Below are 19,341 nucleotides of genomic sequence, written 5' to 3'. Positions count from 1 at the left end.
ATTTCGTCCCAAATTTGAAGACACTATGCAGTATAGATTTGCAACAAAATTTGTGACGAAAATTGTAGTTCGTTGCAAAATTTGGGATGAATATTTTATTTTCGTTGCAAAATGTGGCAACGACTAATTTGCGATGAATATATTTTCGTCACAAAATTTGTCGCAAAAAATTTTGCGACGAAAATTTTGGGAAAATTCGTCCCTAAATTACAGTTTTTTTGTTGTGAAATATATATATATATATATATATATATATATATATATATATAATGGTTGATTATACATGGCAAGAACAATAATAATTAAAGATTTAAGTAACAAATCAATACATCACAAGTGGCAAGTGGCGCTGATTATACATAGCAAAGAACCATAATAATTAAGATTTAAGTAACCAATCAATTGATGGAGGCGAAGCAGTGGATTGCAATCGCAAGAGCGCCGAACGCCGCCATCAAGTTCCTCCGACCCGCGCGCAACCCTGCCGCGGCCGCTATGTTCTCTCCCGCCGCCGGCGCCACATCGGCGGCCGACTGCGCGGACGGGACCTTGGAGTCTGGCTTCGAGGACGCCGGGGATCTCGGCCCGAAGAGGTCATAGGGCAGCAGCACCTTCTCGAGCGTGTACACCGCGAGCTTCTCGCCGTCGTCGAAGAGGCTTCCGGCGATGGCCGTCCTCACGACGCCGGTGGAGACGTTGACCCGCATGTCGTTGTCGGTGGTGACGTTGAGGGTGTATGCGCCGTGGTTGCCGGAGGCCTGGGTGCGGACAGGGTTGCTGGCGGTGACGAACATGGGCAGGGAGTAGTAATGGGGCAGGAGGTGGTAGAGCACCAGCTCTTCCTGGTCCTGCTGGGAGAGCGCGTTGAGGACGCCGGAGCGGAGGCCGAGGAAGGCGGCATCCGAAGGGGCCAGCACGGTGAAGGTGTTGCCGGTGTCGTCGTCGCCGAGCTCCTTGTCCACCTGCAGATCCACCTGCGTCTCGCGAAGCAGCCGCGCGAACGTGCGATGGCGGGTCGCGTTGACCAGGATGTCGATGATGTTGAGCGGACCAGCGGAGGGGGCGGCGGCAGGGGAGGAGGAGGGCTTGGCGACGACGAGGGTGGCGGCGAGGAGCAACAGCGGCAAGAGGGAGGAAGAGGAAGCCATGGAGTGGGAGGCAGCTGTTCTCTTCATTCTGACAATGCTCGATCAACTGCAACCCAATTTAAACGTTTTATATATTTTTTAATCAAGATTTTTTTTATTAAATCTTAGAAATTATGTTAATTAAGACGGCAATAATTTTATTGTTGATGCGTAATTATCCAGAAGCTGGATTTGTCGGTAGACGAGAGCTGTTATTATCCTCGTGACGCTCTACGTTGCTACGTATAAACTGTTCAATTGAACCATTTAGAACACGTCCGTTACCATGTCATCGTCGGATACCCAAACGGGTCTACCCTCAAACGACGTATATCGTTAACTAGTTGGTAACCTGTGCGTTTCATAGATATTGTCTGCATTATAAAAAGTATTGAAAATAAAAAATACGGAAGTTTTTTTTAATATATTTTAAAATAATAATAAAAGACACCCGTCTCATTTGTACCTAAATTTTATTAAATCATCGTCCATGCACATGGATAAAAAACGGAACCAATTCACTAGATTACTAAGGCAGTTATAAGTTTCCAATAAAATCGAGATAAATATCTCCCTTATGTACTAATTACTATTCTAAAGACTAATAGTTATCCGTGATTTACTTTATTTGTGTTAACCTTGGGACGAGTTGACGAAGGTGCTGGAGGTGAACGTATTACCTCTTGCCATAATAAGGCAGTGATAATATTGAGTATAATATTGAGTGATATGGGCATTCTGTTAATTAGTATTTCAAATTTATTTTAATAATCGGTAAATTTTTTTTTATAAGACTAAATCAATTATTTTAGAGTTAATCAGTGGCAGTGATAATATTGAACGGTGGTATTGACTAAAAATTGAAAGGCATTTCGGATTAAAAGAAACGCTCTTTTTTTTTTTTTTAAAAAAAAAGAATAAATAAATGTAATTTTATATTAAAAATATCATTTATACCAGCTTAACAACTATCAATAACTACTATAATTTATGAAAACTATCAAGTAGCTATTATAAATATTATTTTATTTTTTATTTTCAACATAATTATAGTGATTAAGACTAACCGCTACAATGTAAAAAAAATTTATTATGTAAATATGTAACATTTAATATAATATTACTCTAGTATTATAACTTAGTAACTTCTTATGTGATTTTGATTTATTTAAAATAATTTTAATAAAATTTAAATATTTTTATAAATTGATAAAATTGATTTTGATATAAATATTGTTTGGAATTTAAAAATTAAAACTTTATAATTTAAGATTTAACTATAATTTAAATAGCTACTATAATGTTAAAAAATTATCTATTTCACTTTAATTAAAATAAATTATAAATTAATTTTAAATACGTTGTAATTACCGAATATTTTTTATACGTTATAATAACTATTATTATAATATTGAAATGAGGTATTTTAAAGTATTTTTTGATTTTTTTTTCCAAAAGAAACACCTTTTTTGATGGTGTAGAAAATTTAAGGCTTCCCTTTTGATTTTTGCTAAATTGGAGTGATAACGGGGCACCGTTATGTGGAACCGGCACACCGTTATATAACATTAGAACCAGGAGAGACGAAAGATGCCGCCTCGCAGCCTGGCAAAGCCACCGCTACATCAGAAAGCGAGCGTTAAAAGAACGCAACGGTTTGAAAAAGGCTATGTAACATCATATCGGTCTTATATTTTGAAACTACGGAATTTCTGCTCGATCGCTCTTCGTCCTCCGTCTTGGCTTCCTCGTCAAGTGAGAAACGGAGAGTGGTAGCGAGCGAAGCAAAGATGATGCGGTTTTTCAACGGCAAGGCCGCCTCCCCCCCTCTGACATCGTCGTCGAAGGAGAAGGGGGAGAAGGAGAAGGGAGCGTCCAGTTCAGACTCCAACCCTAAATCGAGTCGTTCCGCCGCTGTGCCGCTTGGCCCCGCCCGGCCCCTCCGACTTGTGTACTGCGATGACCAGGGGAAGTTCCAGATGGATCCTGAGGCCATTGCGGCCCTCCACATGGTCAAGGGACCTATCGGCGTTGTTTCCGTCTGCGGCCGCTCCCGCCAGGGAAAGAGCTTCATCCTCAATCAGGTGCTCTCTGTCTCCCTCCCGTTACCTCTCGCTCCTTATCGGCCTTGATGAATCTTTGAGAGGAGTTTTTGTTTACTCTATGGATTTTTTGATTTTTTTTTTTTGTCGTTTGGGGTTTAGATTTCCAATTACATGTCTGAGTTAAGTTTGTTGATGATCGTCGAACAACTGAGAAGTTTTCCCATATTCAAACTAGGGCTTTTAGGAAAAAACGAAATAACCAATTGAAGGGCTGATGATGTCACAATGTTACCCGAGTTCAATGCACAGAAGACATTTTAATGCCTTATCATCTGACACGGATGGACCTATAGGTAATAAGAGATAAGAGTGTTCAATTAAGGTGGGTTAGAGCTTGGATGTTTAGTGACCTTGACCTACCCAATGTGTATTTTTGTATTAAATTTTGGATTTTTAAGAAAGAGTTTCAAAAGAGCATCAAAGTTCTTCAATGCAAATAAAGTTATCACTAGGGCGGAGAGATTTTTTTTGGTGATCCTGACCAATTTCCATGTCATTTAGTGGGATTTGTGTTCCAGTAGCCAAAAGGTGCTTATGTAGGATATTGAAGGATCTTTGGATGATTATTGAGTTTTAGTTGTTGGTAAATTGACCGATTAGAAATTGGCCTTTGGAAATATTCGCTACAGAAAGTGGTTCATATAGAATTAAAAAAAGTGATCGATTAACTAGAAAACTTTTTCACGAGACCAATTGTGTATTTTCTATAAGTTGTTCTCATATCAATTTATTTCAAATTTGATTGTCCAGGGATGTGAGTCAAGTAATTGATGAACTCGAAACGTAATTGTTTTGATGACTATGGCTGGTCTTTATGAATATTGTGGATTGATTAGAAGAATTAAAATAAAGGACATGGTGCTTATCTGATAGTCGAAGATGCATGGGCAGGACAACAAGCATTGGTGCAATGTTAATCTTGTTCCAGTTTAAGCTGTGTGACTAAAGCTGGAGCCATAAACAACCTCTTTGTTAAGCAAGGATGAGGTCATGCTATTTACCTTCCCAACATTGCATTGGTGGGGTATTTGAGTCTCATGCATTTGGACTGTTTTTTTCAGGATACAACTGAGTGATATTGGCATAGTGTTTTCTTATATGAATTATGACTTGAAGGACGTAGATGAAGCAAATATGTCCTAAATGCTATTCAAAAGAATAGGTGGGTTTGGAGTCATATGGTTACATGTAGATGTGTCAATAAGGCTAGGCATGACTAGGCAGGCCTAGTCATGTTGCGGGTGCTGGGTGCAGATTTCTTAGTTGGCGGGCCTACACAAAATTGGGCTCGTGTCAAGCACGAAGAGAGACCAGGCTGTGCATGGTCCATGGGCTAAAATGACCCATTATATATATATATATAATTTTTTTAGGGGAAAAAGCTCTTGCTACAAATTTTAAAAATAATTTAAAAGTTTTCTAAATTATTTTAAAATTTTTGGGAATATTCCTGTGAAGTTTTATTGGGAGTTGCTTTGGGCCTTAACTGCACAATTTAAGTGGAAGGTGAAGAAGGCCTCCTTTTGGTGACACTTGAGCCATTAGTCATGTACCGATTAGGAAAAGCTAGAATTCTAAGGTCATGAATTATTGGATTTTTATTATAAATTTAATTTTATATTTTTTTATTAATATATCTTTGGTAGAATAAATGGAATTTAAGTTTAGCAATATTAGACGTAATTAGATAATTGTTAAGATAGGAGATGATGAGTTGTCCGGAACCGAGAGCTTTAAATATTTAGGATTATATTTGCAAAACGATGGAGGGATTGAGAGAGATGTCTTAGATAGAATACAAGTAGGATGGTTGAAATGGAGGAGAGCGTCAGGTGTTTTATGTGACCGTAAAATATCTCTAAAACTTAAAGGAAAGTTCTACAAAATCGCAGTTAGACCTGCTATGTTATATGGAGCTGAATGTTGGGTTATGACTCGAGCACATGAACAGAAGATGATAGTTGCAGAGATAAGGATGTTAAGGTGGATGTGTGGTCATACGAGGATGAATAGAAAAAGAAATGAGTGCATTACAGAGAAAGTTGGAGTTCCATCTATTGAGGGAAAACTTCGAGAGACTCGTTTAAGATGATATGAACATGTACTTAGATGACCAATAAATGCTCCAGTTAGGTGTTGTGAAACTATGACAAACACACATATCAAATGAGGAAGAGGTTGACTAAAAAAGACTTGATTAGCAATAATAAAACAAGATAAAATTTATTTAAGTATAGATGATAATATAGTAGGAGATAGAGCTCAATGGCAAAAGGATCCATATAGCCAACCCTACCTAGTGGAACAAGGCTTGGTTGTTGTTGTATCTTTGGTCCGTTTGATTGGGTAAGCTGGGCAGGCTCATGTCCATGCTAGTTGGGGCTTGGATTGACCTAGGCCATGCCCAGCCAAGCACAGTTCAACTCAGTCTGGGTCTGGCCAACATGGACTGAATTAGACCATCCTGGGCCTAGCCCGTGCTTGTGTTGCAATGATAAATATTTAGTCAAAAAGTAAATATGATATAAAAGGCAACATTCTGTACTTCTAGTACGTACTTGAGCATGTGCTAAGTAATAATTTCAAATGGAAGAATGTGAAGAGAAAATGTTACCTCACTTGGAACTGAACCTTTACTATGAATGCAACATTCTTCAAAGTCAACAATAATAACAGCAAGAAAAAAGCCCCAACTTTTGGCCAGTTCATAAGTTATTTACTGAATCGGAGTAGTGTGTTTAACTGTTGCAACAAAGACAGATGGATTATAATGTTACATCATTTTCTCAATTTGACAAATGAGATTTGCATCAACATTGTGTTGTTAAATGAGCATCATCAATTCTCAAATTCTTTATGTTATATATATAAAATATTGTAGTTGTTACTACCCATATTATGGATACACCATCATATATGGAATGCCCATATTTTGTTTCATCTATTTAATTGCATTTATTTCTGTAATCAATGGTTAGGCAATGCACAGTAAACTAATTAATTGATATGGACGCTCCATTCTTTGGTTTTTCTTTTATGATTTTGAGTTAAAAAATTACTTTTTTTTGGTTCTATATGCTTTATTTCTGGGTTATTCTTTTACATTAAATTTGTGTCTAAACTTGAAGTTTCTGCAAACACTTAATATATTTCTTTGTTGGTAGCTTTTGGGAAGGAGCAGCGGGTTTCAAGTAGCTTCCACCCATCGACCTTGCACTAAGGGGCTGTGGATGTGGAGTGCACCATTAAAGCGAACTGCTCTTGATGGAAGCGAATACAACCTTCTGCTACTGGATACTGAAGGAATTGATGCATATGATCAATCGGTTAGATTTCCTCTCCTACAATTGATTTCTTCATAATGCTTGTTGTTACTCAGATTTTCTAGATTTTGTTTATTCTAGTGACTAACACATTATAGTCAGGTGATAACTGATGGCACACACAACATGCCCATGAGGAAAATCAGGATTGTTCTTTTTTTTTTTCCTTTCTCTTTCTGCACTTGAAAATCATTTGCCCTATTATTGACCTACAATATGACTTAGATCTTATGCACTCGGACAAAATTTTGATTTGATCAAGTTTAAAATGGTTTAGTGGATCATATCCACTTCCCTATGCGGTAAATGGTACTTTGCTGATACAACTTTTTAATGGTATAATCATGGTTTACTTCATGTAGGGATAGTTAATTTAAGACAACAACTTGGAATGTATTTTAGCGGCATGCCATATTTTTCTTTCAACTATGTACTTGTTCTTTGTTATATGTGCTAATATTATCTTTTGATAACTGACTATCTTTGTCTTTCGCAGGGAACATATAGTACGAAGATATTTTCTTTAGCTGTTTTGTTGTCAAGCATGTTTATCTACAACCAGGTATGAATCATGTTCTAGGCTGTGCATTATTGATCCTTTGGCAATTTCTAGAGCATGCATTTGAAAACTTTATTTTTAAGTTTTTTTTTTATTTGTGTATTATAGGATCAAATGTGATAAAAAAGTATATTCTAAAAGAAAAATGATATACCCATATATATAGGACTTCTACATGATACATATTGACTAAATATATGATGGGAGAATAAACCTTTTGAGTTGAGTTTGGGAATGCTTTCCTAAAGTGCTTTAGATTGGCAAAATACTTTAGGAGTGAAATATAGTGTTTAATGAACTTATGCCTAAGCTCTGTTTCATAGCAAGAAAGAAAAGTGCGGGAGAGAGAAGTGAAGGTAGGAAATAAGTTAATAGGAACAAGATAAGGTAATAATCGTGATTTTCACTTCTTTCCCTTTTTTTTGTTTCCTGGGTGGGATGGGAAGAAATAGGGAATTCTATGGCCGATGAAATTGGTTGTTCAAAAATATAAAAACAAAATAAAAAGTAAGATGAGTTAAAAATTTTGATTTTTTTTTTTCAGTCATTCAGGTGTCTAAATTGGTTCTTTTGGCTCACTTTGAGTGAAAGCAGTTTTGATAAAAAAAACTGGGGAAGTATTTCCCTTGTAGTTTCTCTCCCTTTGTAGCTTTTTAAGGAAACACATGTAAAACAAAGGGAAAGGTGAGTTCTGCACATAGTTTCTCTGACCACATTTCCTTAGGAGACATAGTCTAACCAAAGCATTGTGCACTCCGAAAGTCACTTCTCTAATGCACGTTGGAGATTGTATTCCAAAAATTTGGAAATGAGTTCTTCAAATAGTTTCAAAACTTAAATGTGAAAAAGAATAAAATAAATAGTAAAAAATGGGAAAGGAACGGGCAACAAGCGAGAACCTCACACATGTTCTATTCACTCTTTGCTTGCATACGCAAGTGGCACCTTTTCGGGTAGGGGCAGGAATTGAACTTGCAACCTCCTTGCCTTGGGTTTACTTGCTTATTCTATGTTGATGGATCAAAGTCAGACCTTCTTGTTGGAGCTTGGGCTGACCGAAGGGAATTCCCTGTAACTAAAACTTTTACCAACTTCATGGTCCGGGCCTCACATAGGGGGCTCCCATACTCTATTTAGTACGAGTTTGCTCCATTCATTCCTGAGCTATTGAATTATGTGATCAAAACCTAATGAATACTGAGTAGGAAGATTTTCTTAACTTAGAAATCATTACTCTATAGGGAAAGAGATGTTGGTTGTTCAAGTGAATTGGAATATGAGGCTCGGGTCCCTATAGATAGATGTTGCTTGAGGTTACTAGCTTATATATGAAATTTTGATGTACTCGTTGCTCCCGAATAATTAATAAATGATTTGAACACATATGGAGAGGCTTAGAATTCATGGCTATAGTCCATGAATGACTGTTTGGATAGCCATGACCTCCATATTTCTATCCAAACAGTTGTTCATTGATTCTCAGCTTGGCATGATGCAACTAGTTTATATTTCTATTTTCAATAATTTCAATCTTCTTACTAATCAGTACTTTAATTATGAAAAATAGCTGACTGCAAAAATTTACTAACAAGGGCTAGAACATTAACATATCCAATTTTGTTTATTGTCATCTGGACATGGTCATCATGCAGTCATAGCTAGTGTAGTTACTAATTTACCACTTCTTTTCTGACTATACTTTTAGTTCAAGAACTTTACTTCTACATGAAGTGAAGGAGGTTTATTTTATATTTTATGATTTGTAACAATGAAGATCTTGCTTCATTGGGGCAACACCTTACATTTCCAGCAATATGGTAACTTGCTACCGCAATGCTCTCTGCTTTTAGTAAACATTGAACCTTTATAACCTTGTTTCTGGTATGGTTTCTTCAGATGGGTGGTATTGATGAAGCTGCACTTGATCGCCTATCGCTTGTCACTGAAATGACCAAACACATTAGAGTCAAAGCCTCTGGTGGAAGGTCCACTGTGTCTGAGCTTGGACAATTTTCTCCAGTATTTGTGTGGTTGTTGAGGGTGATAATATCTTCTCTTCTTAATCAATCATTCTCTATTTTTGTCGCTTCTATTATGTTCTCCTAAATCCCCAACCATCTTTTGTGGTTATATTATTCTCTAATTGATCACAAACAATTTTTTGCAGGACTTTTATTTAGATTTAGTAGAGGATAACCGAAAGATCACCCCACGTGACTACCTAGAAATAGCTCTGAGGCCTATGCAAGATGGTGGTAGAGATTTATTGTCTAGAAATGAGGTTTGTGGTACCAATCGTAACATGCTATTTAGCAAATTAACTTATGTCAAATGGTTTCATATATATTAATATGTGCAACTCAACATTTTAAACAGATTCGAGAATCAATTCGTTCACTATTCCCAGATAGGGAATGTTTTACACTTGTGCGGCCACTGAACAATGAAAACGATTTGCGACGTCTTGATCAGATCCCTGTGAGTAGTCTTTTTTACTTATCTAATTCTTACAATCTATTTTGAATTCTAACTTTGTCTTTCTCTCTTGCAGTTAGATAGATTAAGACCAGAATTTAGATCTGGCTTGGATGCATTGATCAAATTCATTTTTGACCGAACAAGATCTAAACAAGTTGGGTCAACTGTAATGACAGGCCCCATTCTTGCTGGTCTAACTCAGTCATTCTTGGAAGCCATCAACAGTGGTGCTGTTCCAACAATATCTTCTTCATGGCAGGTTATTCTTTAGAACATTAGATAGGTCTTGTTAACATTTCTAGTGAATTTCCTTTTGAACTCCTCAGTGTCATTTGCTTTCATTGTTGTTCATTCATCTACTTATTATGTGAAGCTGATTTTCTTGGTTGTGCATTCTGTTGTTAAGCAACAAATAATAGTCATCATTATTTTATTTCTTGACCAATGTCGTACCTTTTCTAAAGATACTAATAACTTCATTGCAAATGTCTGTCTTTACCCAATTTAAGTAATTCGATTACTTCTTGTTTTGTTTTCATGCTAGGTCTGGGACACTTCAATTCTCATTGGAGAATAAAGAACCTGACTTCTAGTTACTATTTTGTCTCTTGCTATAAATTTAGCATATAGATAATTTAATTACTTGTAGTAGGGCATTTAGATCCGTATAAACTGAGCTGAAGTTGGGTGATAAAAATTCAATTCATTAATCTGGATTCTAGATGGCTTTCTGATTCATTTTGGAGCTAACATATTGGATTGATTGCTATATAAATGAGCTTAGTTGACATGAAGCTATTTAGTGTATGTGAACCAACTCTGGAGGATCTAGGAAAGATAAGAAGATAAAACATCATTTGCTTATAATTAGTTTTATTAAGGTTCCCTTTTTATGACCTGGAAGTAGTAGTATCTCTTGGTAGATTGGCGAGAGAGTGGTTTGACTTGGACTGATATGAAACAGACTTTTATGACTCATTATTTGCTTCTTTGAATAAAGATTCAAATTTTCTCCTATATTTCATACGCAGAGTGTTGAAGAAGCAGAATGCCATAAAGCATATGATCACGCTGCTGAGACTTACATGGCCACTTTTGATCGCTCCAAACCACCAGATGAGGTTTAAATCTACACTTTTCATATCGTATATGTTGTTAACACTACTATTTGTTCTAATTGCACTAACTTTTAAGTACTTGTAGGCCATACTAAGAGAAGCACATCAAGTTGCTGTTGACAAAGCTCTTGATGTATTCAGCTCCTGTGCTGTTGGCAATGGATTAGCTCGTCAAAACTATGAGAAACGACTCCACACTTTCTTCAGGGAAGCTTTTAAGGTAAGCATCTGTGCCATCTACATGCAGAAAATTTTTCATCAGGAAGTAGGCAGCAAACTTTGCTATTTAACAATATATATTCAATCTTATATCTATATTTGTCATTAAGAGATTTTTGCTAGTCCTGCTCTTGCTCCAATTTATTTGGGATTGATTTTAAAGGTTCAAGTAGGTGAAATGCAATAATAAGCTGAATTTTGTTGATCAGCTGATTTACATGAATTTCTACTCTTGTCGCACTTAATTAACTTTTGGCAACACTTTCCTAGTTATCATGTGGATGTAACAAATTCATTCTGGTCTTTTGAAAATATATATGAAGGAAAAAGTTTCCTCCTGTCCCAATTTGTCGTGCATATTTTTTTTGGTCTCCTTTAATTCTTAGTGGCTTTTATTACTGCTTTGATAACTCTGTGCTGATCAAAGGTAATTACGATAAGACAAATTTGCATTTAACTGAATAATTTTTTAACAAAGATTAGCCTTTAATTTTTCTAAGTATTTAGTTTGGAGCTTTCAACCATGATTCTAGTCAGGATGAGAATCATTGCCTTTTGAATTGCAACATTTCATATAAACCATAAACTGACAAGGAATTGTTGTTTTTGAAATGTTAAAATATACAAACACCTGTATTAAATCACATGACATGGATCATAGGTTAAATTTGGTTGTCCTGCTTTCTCCATAGCAAATAATTAAAAATCTTGTTTGCTAGATAGTGCAAAAGAAGTGCAGTTTGATGATTAAAAAATCCTTTAGATGTTATTTTGAGGAGTGAAACCTCCTTTTAAATGTTGTTTTTATGGAAAGTCTAATTAAATAGAAAAAATATTAGATAACGATGAATCGGAATCACTATGCTTTTACATATTTAGTTTTTCTTCTTAAATGATTTTCATTTACATGCTTCTTAGGATGCGACTTTCAGTCTTGCTAGAATAACCTCTTTGTTTACAATGCTAAGACGGGCTTGTTATCCTTTGGAGCTCCATATTGGGAGTTTTGTCTGCTTCACTGTCTAACCGTTATGATCTGGCCAAAGTTAGGAGACTAGCTTGTTACACAACTAGAAATTTTTTGAATTTGTCCTGCAATTTAGTTTTTTCACTATTTGACCAAAAAATCAGTGGAATCCATAGGTGGTTGGTTTTTATGTTTTACTATCATATTGTTACAAAATCAGTTTATTGATGCATTCTTGATGCATGTGACATGCATTCTATTTGGTTTATATAAACAAGGCTAAAATGTAATCGTGGTTAACTATATTGTTTGTGAAGGACTACAAAAGAACCGCTCTTTTAGAGGCTGATATACAATGCTCTAAAATAATCCAAAGCATGGAAGCAAAGTTACGAGCAGCGTGCCATGCTCCTGATGCAAAACTTGATAGCGTGATTCAGGTAAGCTATACCTCTCCTCTGGAAACATACAGATAATTGATGCTACTATGTAGGATTGTAAACAAGCCTAGCCGAGCAAAGTTTTAGGATGTTCAAGCTTGTTTGATGAACCAAGCCATTAAAATAATTGTTTAAGCTTAGTTTGATTTATTTTTATGAGCTTGAACTTGGTTCGTTTAGATATTATCGAACTCTCAATTCAAACTTGTTTGATTGATTGAAACTTTTGCTTGTTTGATTGGTTATTGAGTTTGATAATTTAAACTTGTTTGTTTATTTTAAAAATTTTATTTATTTATTTAGCATGTTGATAAGAGTTTCATGAATGTTGTTCACGAACGTTGTTCATGAACGTTAACGAGCTGAACACATATATGTTCAAGCTTATTTGTTTAATTTAACGAGTTGTTCAAACTTATTTATTTAATTGATTTTTGTGTGTATTGAACGAACATAAATAAGATCTTACCAAACCGAATATCAAACTTGTTCACGAATGTTCGGTTCATTTACCGCCCTCTGTCAATGCACATGATGGCAAAACGTTAATTTCTGAATAGAAAATGGCATAAATCCCTGCACTTGTTTTGTCATAGGTGGCCATCTTGTTAGTCATATTCTGTTGGGAATTAGGACTTAAAACTCTTTCTGTTTTCTTGAATTTTCTGTGCTTGGTTATAATCTACCAGTAAATCTTGGATACTTCTCTTTTGGCAATGAATCTTCTGCCGTTGGATGTATTGTGTCATGATGTCTTTTGAGAGAAACATAATGATGTTTGTATAAGCTGTGGTCGTTCTCAAATTTGTTGGTTTTCATCCATTCTTTACAGTGTCTCTAGAAAACCAATTTAAGTGAATATTTCTCTCCGTAAAAAGTCATTTTATATGTTTGTTTATGCCTCCATATTAAAAATATATGCTCTTTTATTGATCTACATTTACTTCATGTGTCCATCTAAGCACTTTGGGCTATAGTTAGCAACCAACTTTAAGAGTTCTCTACACAAGACATTCACTTCTATCTGGGGACTGGGACAATTGGCGACCAATTGTAGTTCTAAGAAATTTTGATTTTCTGCTTTTTTATTTATCTTAATTCCCTATCATATTATACTGCTAGCAGAGGTCCATTGCTGCATAAGTTATGCTTATCTGACATACTGAAATAAGACTTGGATCTTGGGTAATTTTGATTTAATTATTCTATCACTCGAGGAATAAATACAAGCTGACTGTTCTAGAATAAATCCCTAAATTCCAGGTAAATCCTATATGTGGGAATTCAAAAGGTAAAATAACATCTAAAAAACAACAAATCTCAATACCATTAATCAATCCCGTCAATTTGGGATCAGGTTCTCCTGCCGTCTGTCCAATACTCTCTTCAAGACGGTGACTAAATATCTACTGAACCCAGCTTGCTGATGAGTGATGCAAGCCTCGTTGTTGGCATTGCTTTGGTAAACACATGCCTAGAAGTGTAAATGGGTCGGGCTTCCTATGGCTCGATTGGACATGTTCTAGGTGTGCTTGGCCTGACCTGAGATGTTTGAGCAGTACTTAGCTCAATCTGGCATGATTTGCGTTGTACTAACTTGGTTTGGCACATTCAGGCAGTGTAAAACTATGTTGAGTATGACACTATATATGGGTTTGTGCTCAAGGAGGATTGTGGGCCTGAGTTGTGAGTTGTGCTTAGCCTGTCACTGCCTACAGGCGAAGTTTAGCCCGTTGTTTTCTTTTAATTAATATTAATATTATAATCATAAATATTAAATATTTTTAATAATATTTAATAAAAATACCAATTTTAACAAATGATTTTTAAAATATTTTACTGTTTTTAATATTTTGAGCTTGACCCTCGCTCAAAGCAGACCAGAAAATGGGTCATGCATGGCCTGGCACTACAATCTTTGGGCTAAGGCAAGCTAGGTATTCACAGTACTGGTACTGCCCATTGACACCTCTGTACCTGCACCAACAACCTCTACATCCACCTCTTGCCTTGCTGTAGAAAGACAAACCTTATTCCTCTTTCAACCTGCTTTACAATCTTCCGTCAATCTTTACATGTTTCATCTTATCACAGTGTGTTGTAGGTTCAAGAAAAATTAGCCATTGCTTTTTCATATGATGGCTAGGTTGTTCTGGGCTCTGATCCCATGAAAAAAGAATTGGATCTTGGGCAAAATTGATTTAATCATTCTACCAGTCTAGAAGGAATGAAATACAAGTTATTATTCTGAAATAAGAAATAGAAAGAATCTCTAAGGTAATGGTGATTCCCATAATTATGGAAAAATAAAATAGGTAAAAGAAATTCTCAATACTACCACAAATCACAATCTTATTAATCCACTATCTAGGAGCTCCTACTGACTTTCCAACACTCGCCAACACATTTTTATGCATTGTGAGTAATTCAAATTTTGGATGGCTGAGGGTTTTGTTTTAAATCTTATAACATTAGGTGTTCTAAGCCCTAGGTACCATCTTCCAATCAACCTGAAGCTTGCCAAGCCCAAATGGTCTAGATTCACAACACCTGCACCTATCACAGTACACTTAAATTGACTGCACATAACACATGAAACATAAGAATCATACTAAGTATGCAATCTTATCAAGCTAACATAAGAGTCAGACCATGCATACAATCATATCAAGTTATCAACTGATGAAATTTAGCAAAACAGAATAGGAAAAAAATGACAATCAAAATACATCATCACACTTTTCTCTCATATGTGTCCTCTCCCTAATCAGCATCTTCATCCCCACTTTCACAATATTATAATTCACAAAAGAATTTTTTCCTCAATTTCCACATGTATTTAATGTATTGTTTGGGTTCAGTTCAAATGTGATTATGGGCATTAGTGTCATGCTTTTCACACTTGAGCTAATTCTCTTTTTAATTACTTCCGTTATGAAACATGGGCATAATGTTTTTTTCTTGGATATTTGAACTGCAGCTCTTGAACAGTTTGATTGGCAGCTTTGAGTCATCTGCTCAGGGTCCCGACAAATGGAAAAAATTGGTTTCCTTCCTTCAACAAAGGTTTGTATTTCTCTTGGACAATTAAGTGTAAAAGTAGTAGGATGCAAGGTCATAAGGCTCCAAAATGGTGGGATAGCTCCATATTATTTTAAAACCAATTGCTACAGATTGTCAGATAAATTTTATTCTTTGTTGACTTGTATGATGATTCTTCAAATCTATACTTATACTATGGTAGTCTCTAATATAGACTGAGATACAATTCAAAGTTCCAAAGCTTGATCAGCACAAAACACAACCATATTTATTATTTTCATTTGCTTCTACAGTTTGGATGGTCCAATTCTCGACATTTTCAGAAGACAATTAAATCAAGTCGAAGTGGAAAGAAATTCACTCAAGTCTAAATGTAGCTTGAGTGAAGACAAGTTAAATTTGCTTAACAAGCAACTGGAGGCAAATGAAAAACATAGATCTGAATATTTAAAACGCTATGAAGAAGCTGTCAGGGACAAGGAAAAAATTTCAAATGATTACACTGGCCGTATTGCTGATTTACAGAGCAAATATAGCAAGTTAGAGGAGCGACACTCAAATTTACTGAATGACCTCGAACTTTCAAAAAGGGAGTACTCTAGTTTGAGAAGTAAATATGACCAGATAAATGCAGATAGAAAAGCTGAGGAGGAAAAGCTTAAAGCTAAGGTTTCAGCTTTGGAAGCTAGGATAGGTGCTGCTGAAGGAAGATTAGCTGCTGCCCGTGAACAGGCAGCATCTTCTCAGGAAGAGGCATTAGAGTGGAAGCGGAAATATGATGTAGCCATTGCAGATGCCAAGGCTTCCTTGGAGAGGGCAGCAGTAGCACAAGAACGCACTAATAAGAAGGCGCAATCCAGGGAAGACACACTAAGAGCAGAATTTGCTGAACAACTAGCAGCCAAGGTAAATTTTTACCTGTCTGTTTGTGCATGCCCCTCTCACCATATGAATTAATATTGTGTAAATGTTCTTTTTTCATTTTAATTTTTGGTGATGAAACAGGATGAAGAAGTCAAAATATTGACTGGAAAAGTTGAACATTTTGAGAAGCAGGCTAATGATTTGAATTTGAGGATGGAGGTAAGTTACAGTTTCAAGGGCGTCAAAAAAATCTTGACATTTGTTAATGGTTGTTTTCATCTAAATGTTACTGATTGCAGGTTTTGGATGAAGAACGTAGAAGCCGTGAATCAGAATCTTTGATTTTGAAAGATGAAATAAGACAATTAATTGAAAGCTTAGAATCTGTTAAAACAGTGGCCCAGTCGCATGAGAGACAGGTGAAAATTCTAGAACAAGAAAAAGATCATCTTCAGGAGAAATATCTTTCCGAATGCAAGAAATTTGATGAAGCAGATAAGAGGTACAAGGATGCTGAAAGGGAGGCAAAGAGGGCAACTGAATTGGCCGATACTGCTCGAGCAGAAATCGTAGCAGCCCAAAAAGAAAAGGGCGAAGCTCAGAGATTAGCAATGGAGAGATTGACAATAATTGAGAAGGCAGAGAGGCAGGTTGAAAACTTGGAAAGAGAGAGAAATAGACTGGTTAATGAAATTGAGGAGGTTAGGCAATTGGAAATTGATGCTGTCTCAAAGGTTGCATCACTTGAGCAAAGAGTTGAAGAGCGTGAAAAGGAAATAGAGGAAATGCTGAGTGAGAACAATGAGCAGAGATCCAGCACTGTGCAAGTTCTTGAGAGTCTTCTGGCAACTGAACGAGCCGCTCGTGCTGAGGCCAACAACAGAGCGGAGACTTTATCCTTGCAGCTACAAGCCACTCAAGGGAAACTAGATGCCATGCAGCAAGAGTTGACATCTGTTCGGCTAAATGAAACTGCACTAGACAGCAAGTTGAAGAGTGTACGAGGGAAGCGACTAAGAGTGGACGATAACATTGGCACAGAGTCAGTGCACGATATGGACATCGATGATGTTGCAAAGAGTAGAAAGCGAACCAAAAGTAGCACAAGCCCACTCTACTATGCTCACACAGAAGATGGTGGTTCAATCTTTAGAGGGCAGGAGGATCATAATCAGAGTCAGGGAAATCAAGAGTCCGAGATTGAAGAGGATTATAAAAGGTTAACCGTCATAAGGCTCAAGCAAGAGCTCACAACGAAGGGATTTGGTGCACAACTGTTGGAGCTGAGAAATCCCAACAAGAAGGATATTATTGCACTTTATGAGAAGCACGTCCTCAATAAGTAGCTGCCTGTTCATTAACCTACCAACATTAAGCCTTGTGTGTTAACCTCGTACTTGTGATCTTTAGACGCGAGTTTTGAACAATTAGTTTTTTAGAAATGCTGACGATGTATACAGTGAATATTTTGAGGGAGATGTTTGCCTCTGCTTTTCGCTTTACTTTGTATGCATATGTAAATTTATACTCCTGACTACTTGTGCGTTAGATTGATTCATGTCATACTCATACTTGCTTCTCTTTCAAATGTGCATCAATTCAAGTGTGCCTCTTCCATGCGTCATTCCTTTAAGCATGAGATTTGTTTTTTTCATCACTCACTTTACATGAGGGTGACATATTTATTATAATGAAAGATGATTAATTTCTGGACACATGTTCTTAGAAAAAAATTCTTCCCATCCTTTAATTATTTGTTGGTTGGTTATAAGTCGAATCTGATTTATCTTCCCATCCTTTAGTTATTTGTTGGCTGGTTATAAGTTGAATCTGATTTATTTTCTCTCACATCATCTGAGGATGGATTATGAGAATCATCTAGAGTGTAATTATCTTTTACTACAATTAAAACATGAGATTTTTTAGGGTTTTAAATTCAGAATCTCTTATTTTTATTTATTATTTTTAGTTGACATTAGATATTTTACTCTTTAAATCAATGAAGCTTGGGGTGATCAGTCCAGTTATATATAAATTTTTTATCAACTACTAAAATAAATCGAGAAATATTTATAGAGTTTCATTCAGACGGTTAGTGTTTTTAAGTCGGCTTTTCATTAAAGGAAAAATTTCTTATAATATACCGTCATTAAAATTTAAACCTTAGATTATTTGATTATTCATTAGAGGGCTTAATCATTGCACTATTATCTGATAGTGAGATCCTTTTAGATCAAACTTGTAATCGTGCATTTGTTTGTTAAAACGTTTAATTTTTATATTTTTATGTTTTAAATAGTTTGAAAGCAATTTTTAGAGCAATCAAAAATTTCATTTGGAAAATGATGAGAATTTCCATCGAAATTTCCTTATTATTTAATAATTTTTTTAATAAGCTTTAACTAGCGGCTTTCTGAAATGTGTATTTTGTATAATTAAGTTAATAGAATGTTATATAACTTTAGTTAAATTTATCAATACTATGTTGAATAAGAGTGTTTATTTTCTCCATTCGGGTTTCTTGTTTTATGTGAGAGATGGTTAAGATAGGGATGATATCATATTAGGTGTTGAAATTGGGTGTGCCTAAACATGTCTTTTCTTATGTCTTGATAATCGTACTAATGACTAATAGCTATTTATGATGTACCTTTGTTATATTGATTTAGAGACGGATTGGTAAGTGATCCGATGGTAAGAATGAGGGGTCTTCATTGGCGGGAGGTTAACGACACATGGAGGGCAATGGTCAAGAGGGTTAACCCTAAGATCGTGCCGAGCGGGTAGAGGTCATGCCGAGTGGACTGGAGGGCCGACCAAACATTCGACCGGTCGAACATCCAGCCATGGGTCGCCACGGCCGGACGAAAGACAGCTCGACCAGGGGTCAGGTTTCCGATGCTCGAGGTAAAAGAATCTTTGTGCCGAGCGGACAAGCCGCTCGGCCGAGCCACAAGATAATAGGGCGCAATCCTATCCGAGCACATGTGCGGGGCTCCCCTGCCCGGTCCGAGGTACCGGAGCATGCCCAGAGGCAATGAGCGCCGAGCGGCTAGTCCGCTCGGCACGGGAACAGGTAAGTGGCGCAAAGGGACAAAA

At 36.4% G+C, this 19,341-nt stretch overlaps 2 protein-coding genes across 2 annotated transcripts; one reads left to right on the top strand and one right to left on the bottom strand.

The window, feature by feature from the left end:
• Positions 1 to 398: 398 nt before the first annotated feature.
• Positions 399 to 1,175, bottom strand: LOC121982876 (fasciclin-like arabinogalactan protein 9). The gene has a single exon (XM_042535902.1). It carries the CDS (start codon positions 1,173 to 1,175, stop codon positions 399 to 401), a length of 777 nt encoding a protein of 258 aa, XP_042391836.1.
• Positions 1,176 to 2,815: 1,640 nt separating this feature from the next.
• On the top strand, positions 2,816 to 17,805 carry LOC121979355 (guanylate-binding protein 3-like). The gene is made up of 14 exons (XM_042531337.1): positions 2,816 to 3,211; positions 6,397 to 6,558; positions 7,052 to 7,117; positions 9,011 to 9,154; positions 9,282 to 9,395; positions 9,491 to 9,592; positions 9,666 to 9,851; positions 10,624 to 10,713; positions 10,796 to 10,930; positions 12,214 to 12,336; positions 15,317 to 15,402; positions 15,672 to 16,284; positions 16,384 to 16,461; positions 16,542 to 17,805. The coding sequence occupies exons 1-14, from the start codon at positions 2,918 to 2,920 to the stop codon at positions 17,586 to 17,588; spliced, it is 3,240 nt and encodes a 1,079-aa protein (XP_042387271.1). The 5' UTR covers positions 2,816 to 2,917; the 3' UTR covers positions 17,589 to 17,805.
• The last annotated feature ends 1,536 nt before the right edge of the window (positions 17,806 to 19,341 follow it).

Source organism: Zingiber officinale, chromosome 5A (genome assembly GCF_018446385.1).
Source record: "Zingiber officinale cultivar Zhangliang chromosome 5A, Zo_v1.1, whole genome shotgun sequence".
Classification (NCBI taxonomy): domain Eukaryota; kingdom Viridiplantae; phylum Streptophyta; class Magnoliopsida; order Zingiberales; family Zingiberaceae; genus Zingiber; species Zingiber officinale.
Note: the sequence above shows the minus strand (reverse complement) of the source record. Positions and strands in the feature narration are given on the sequence as shown.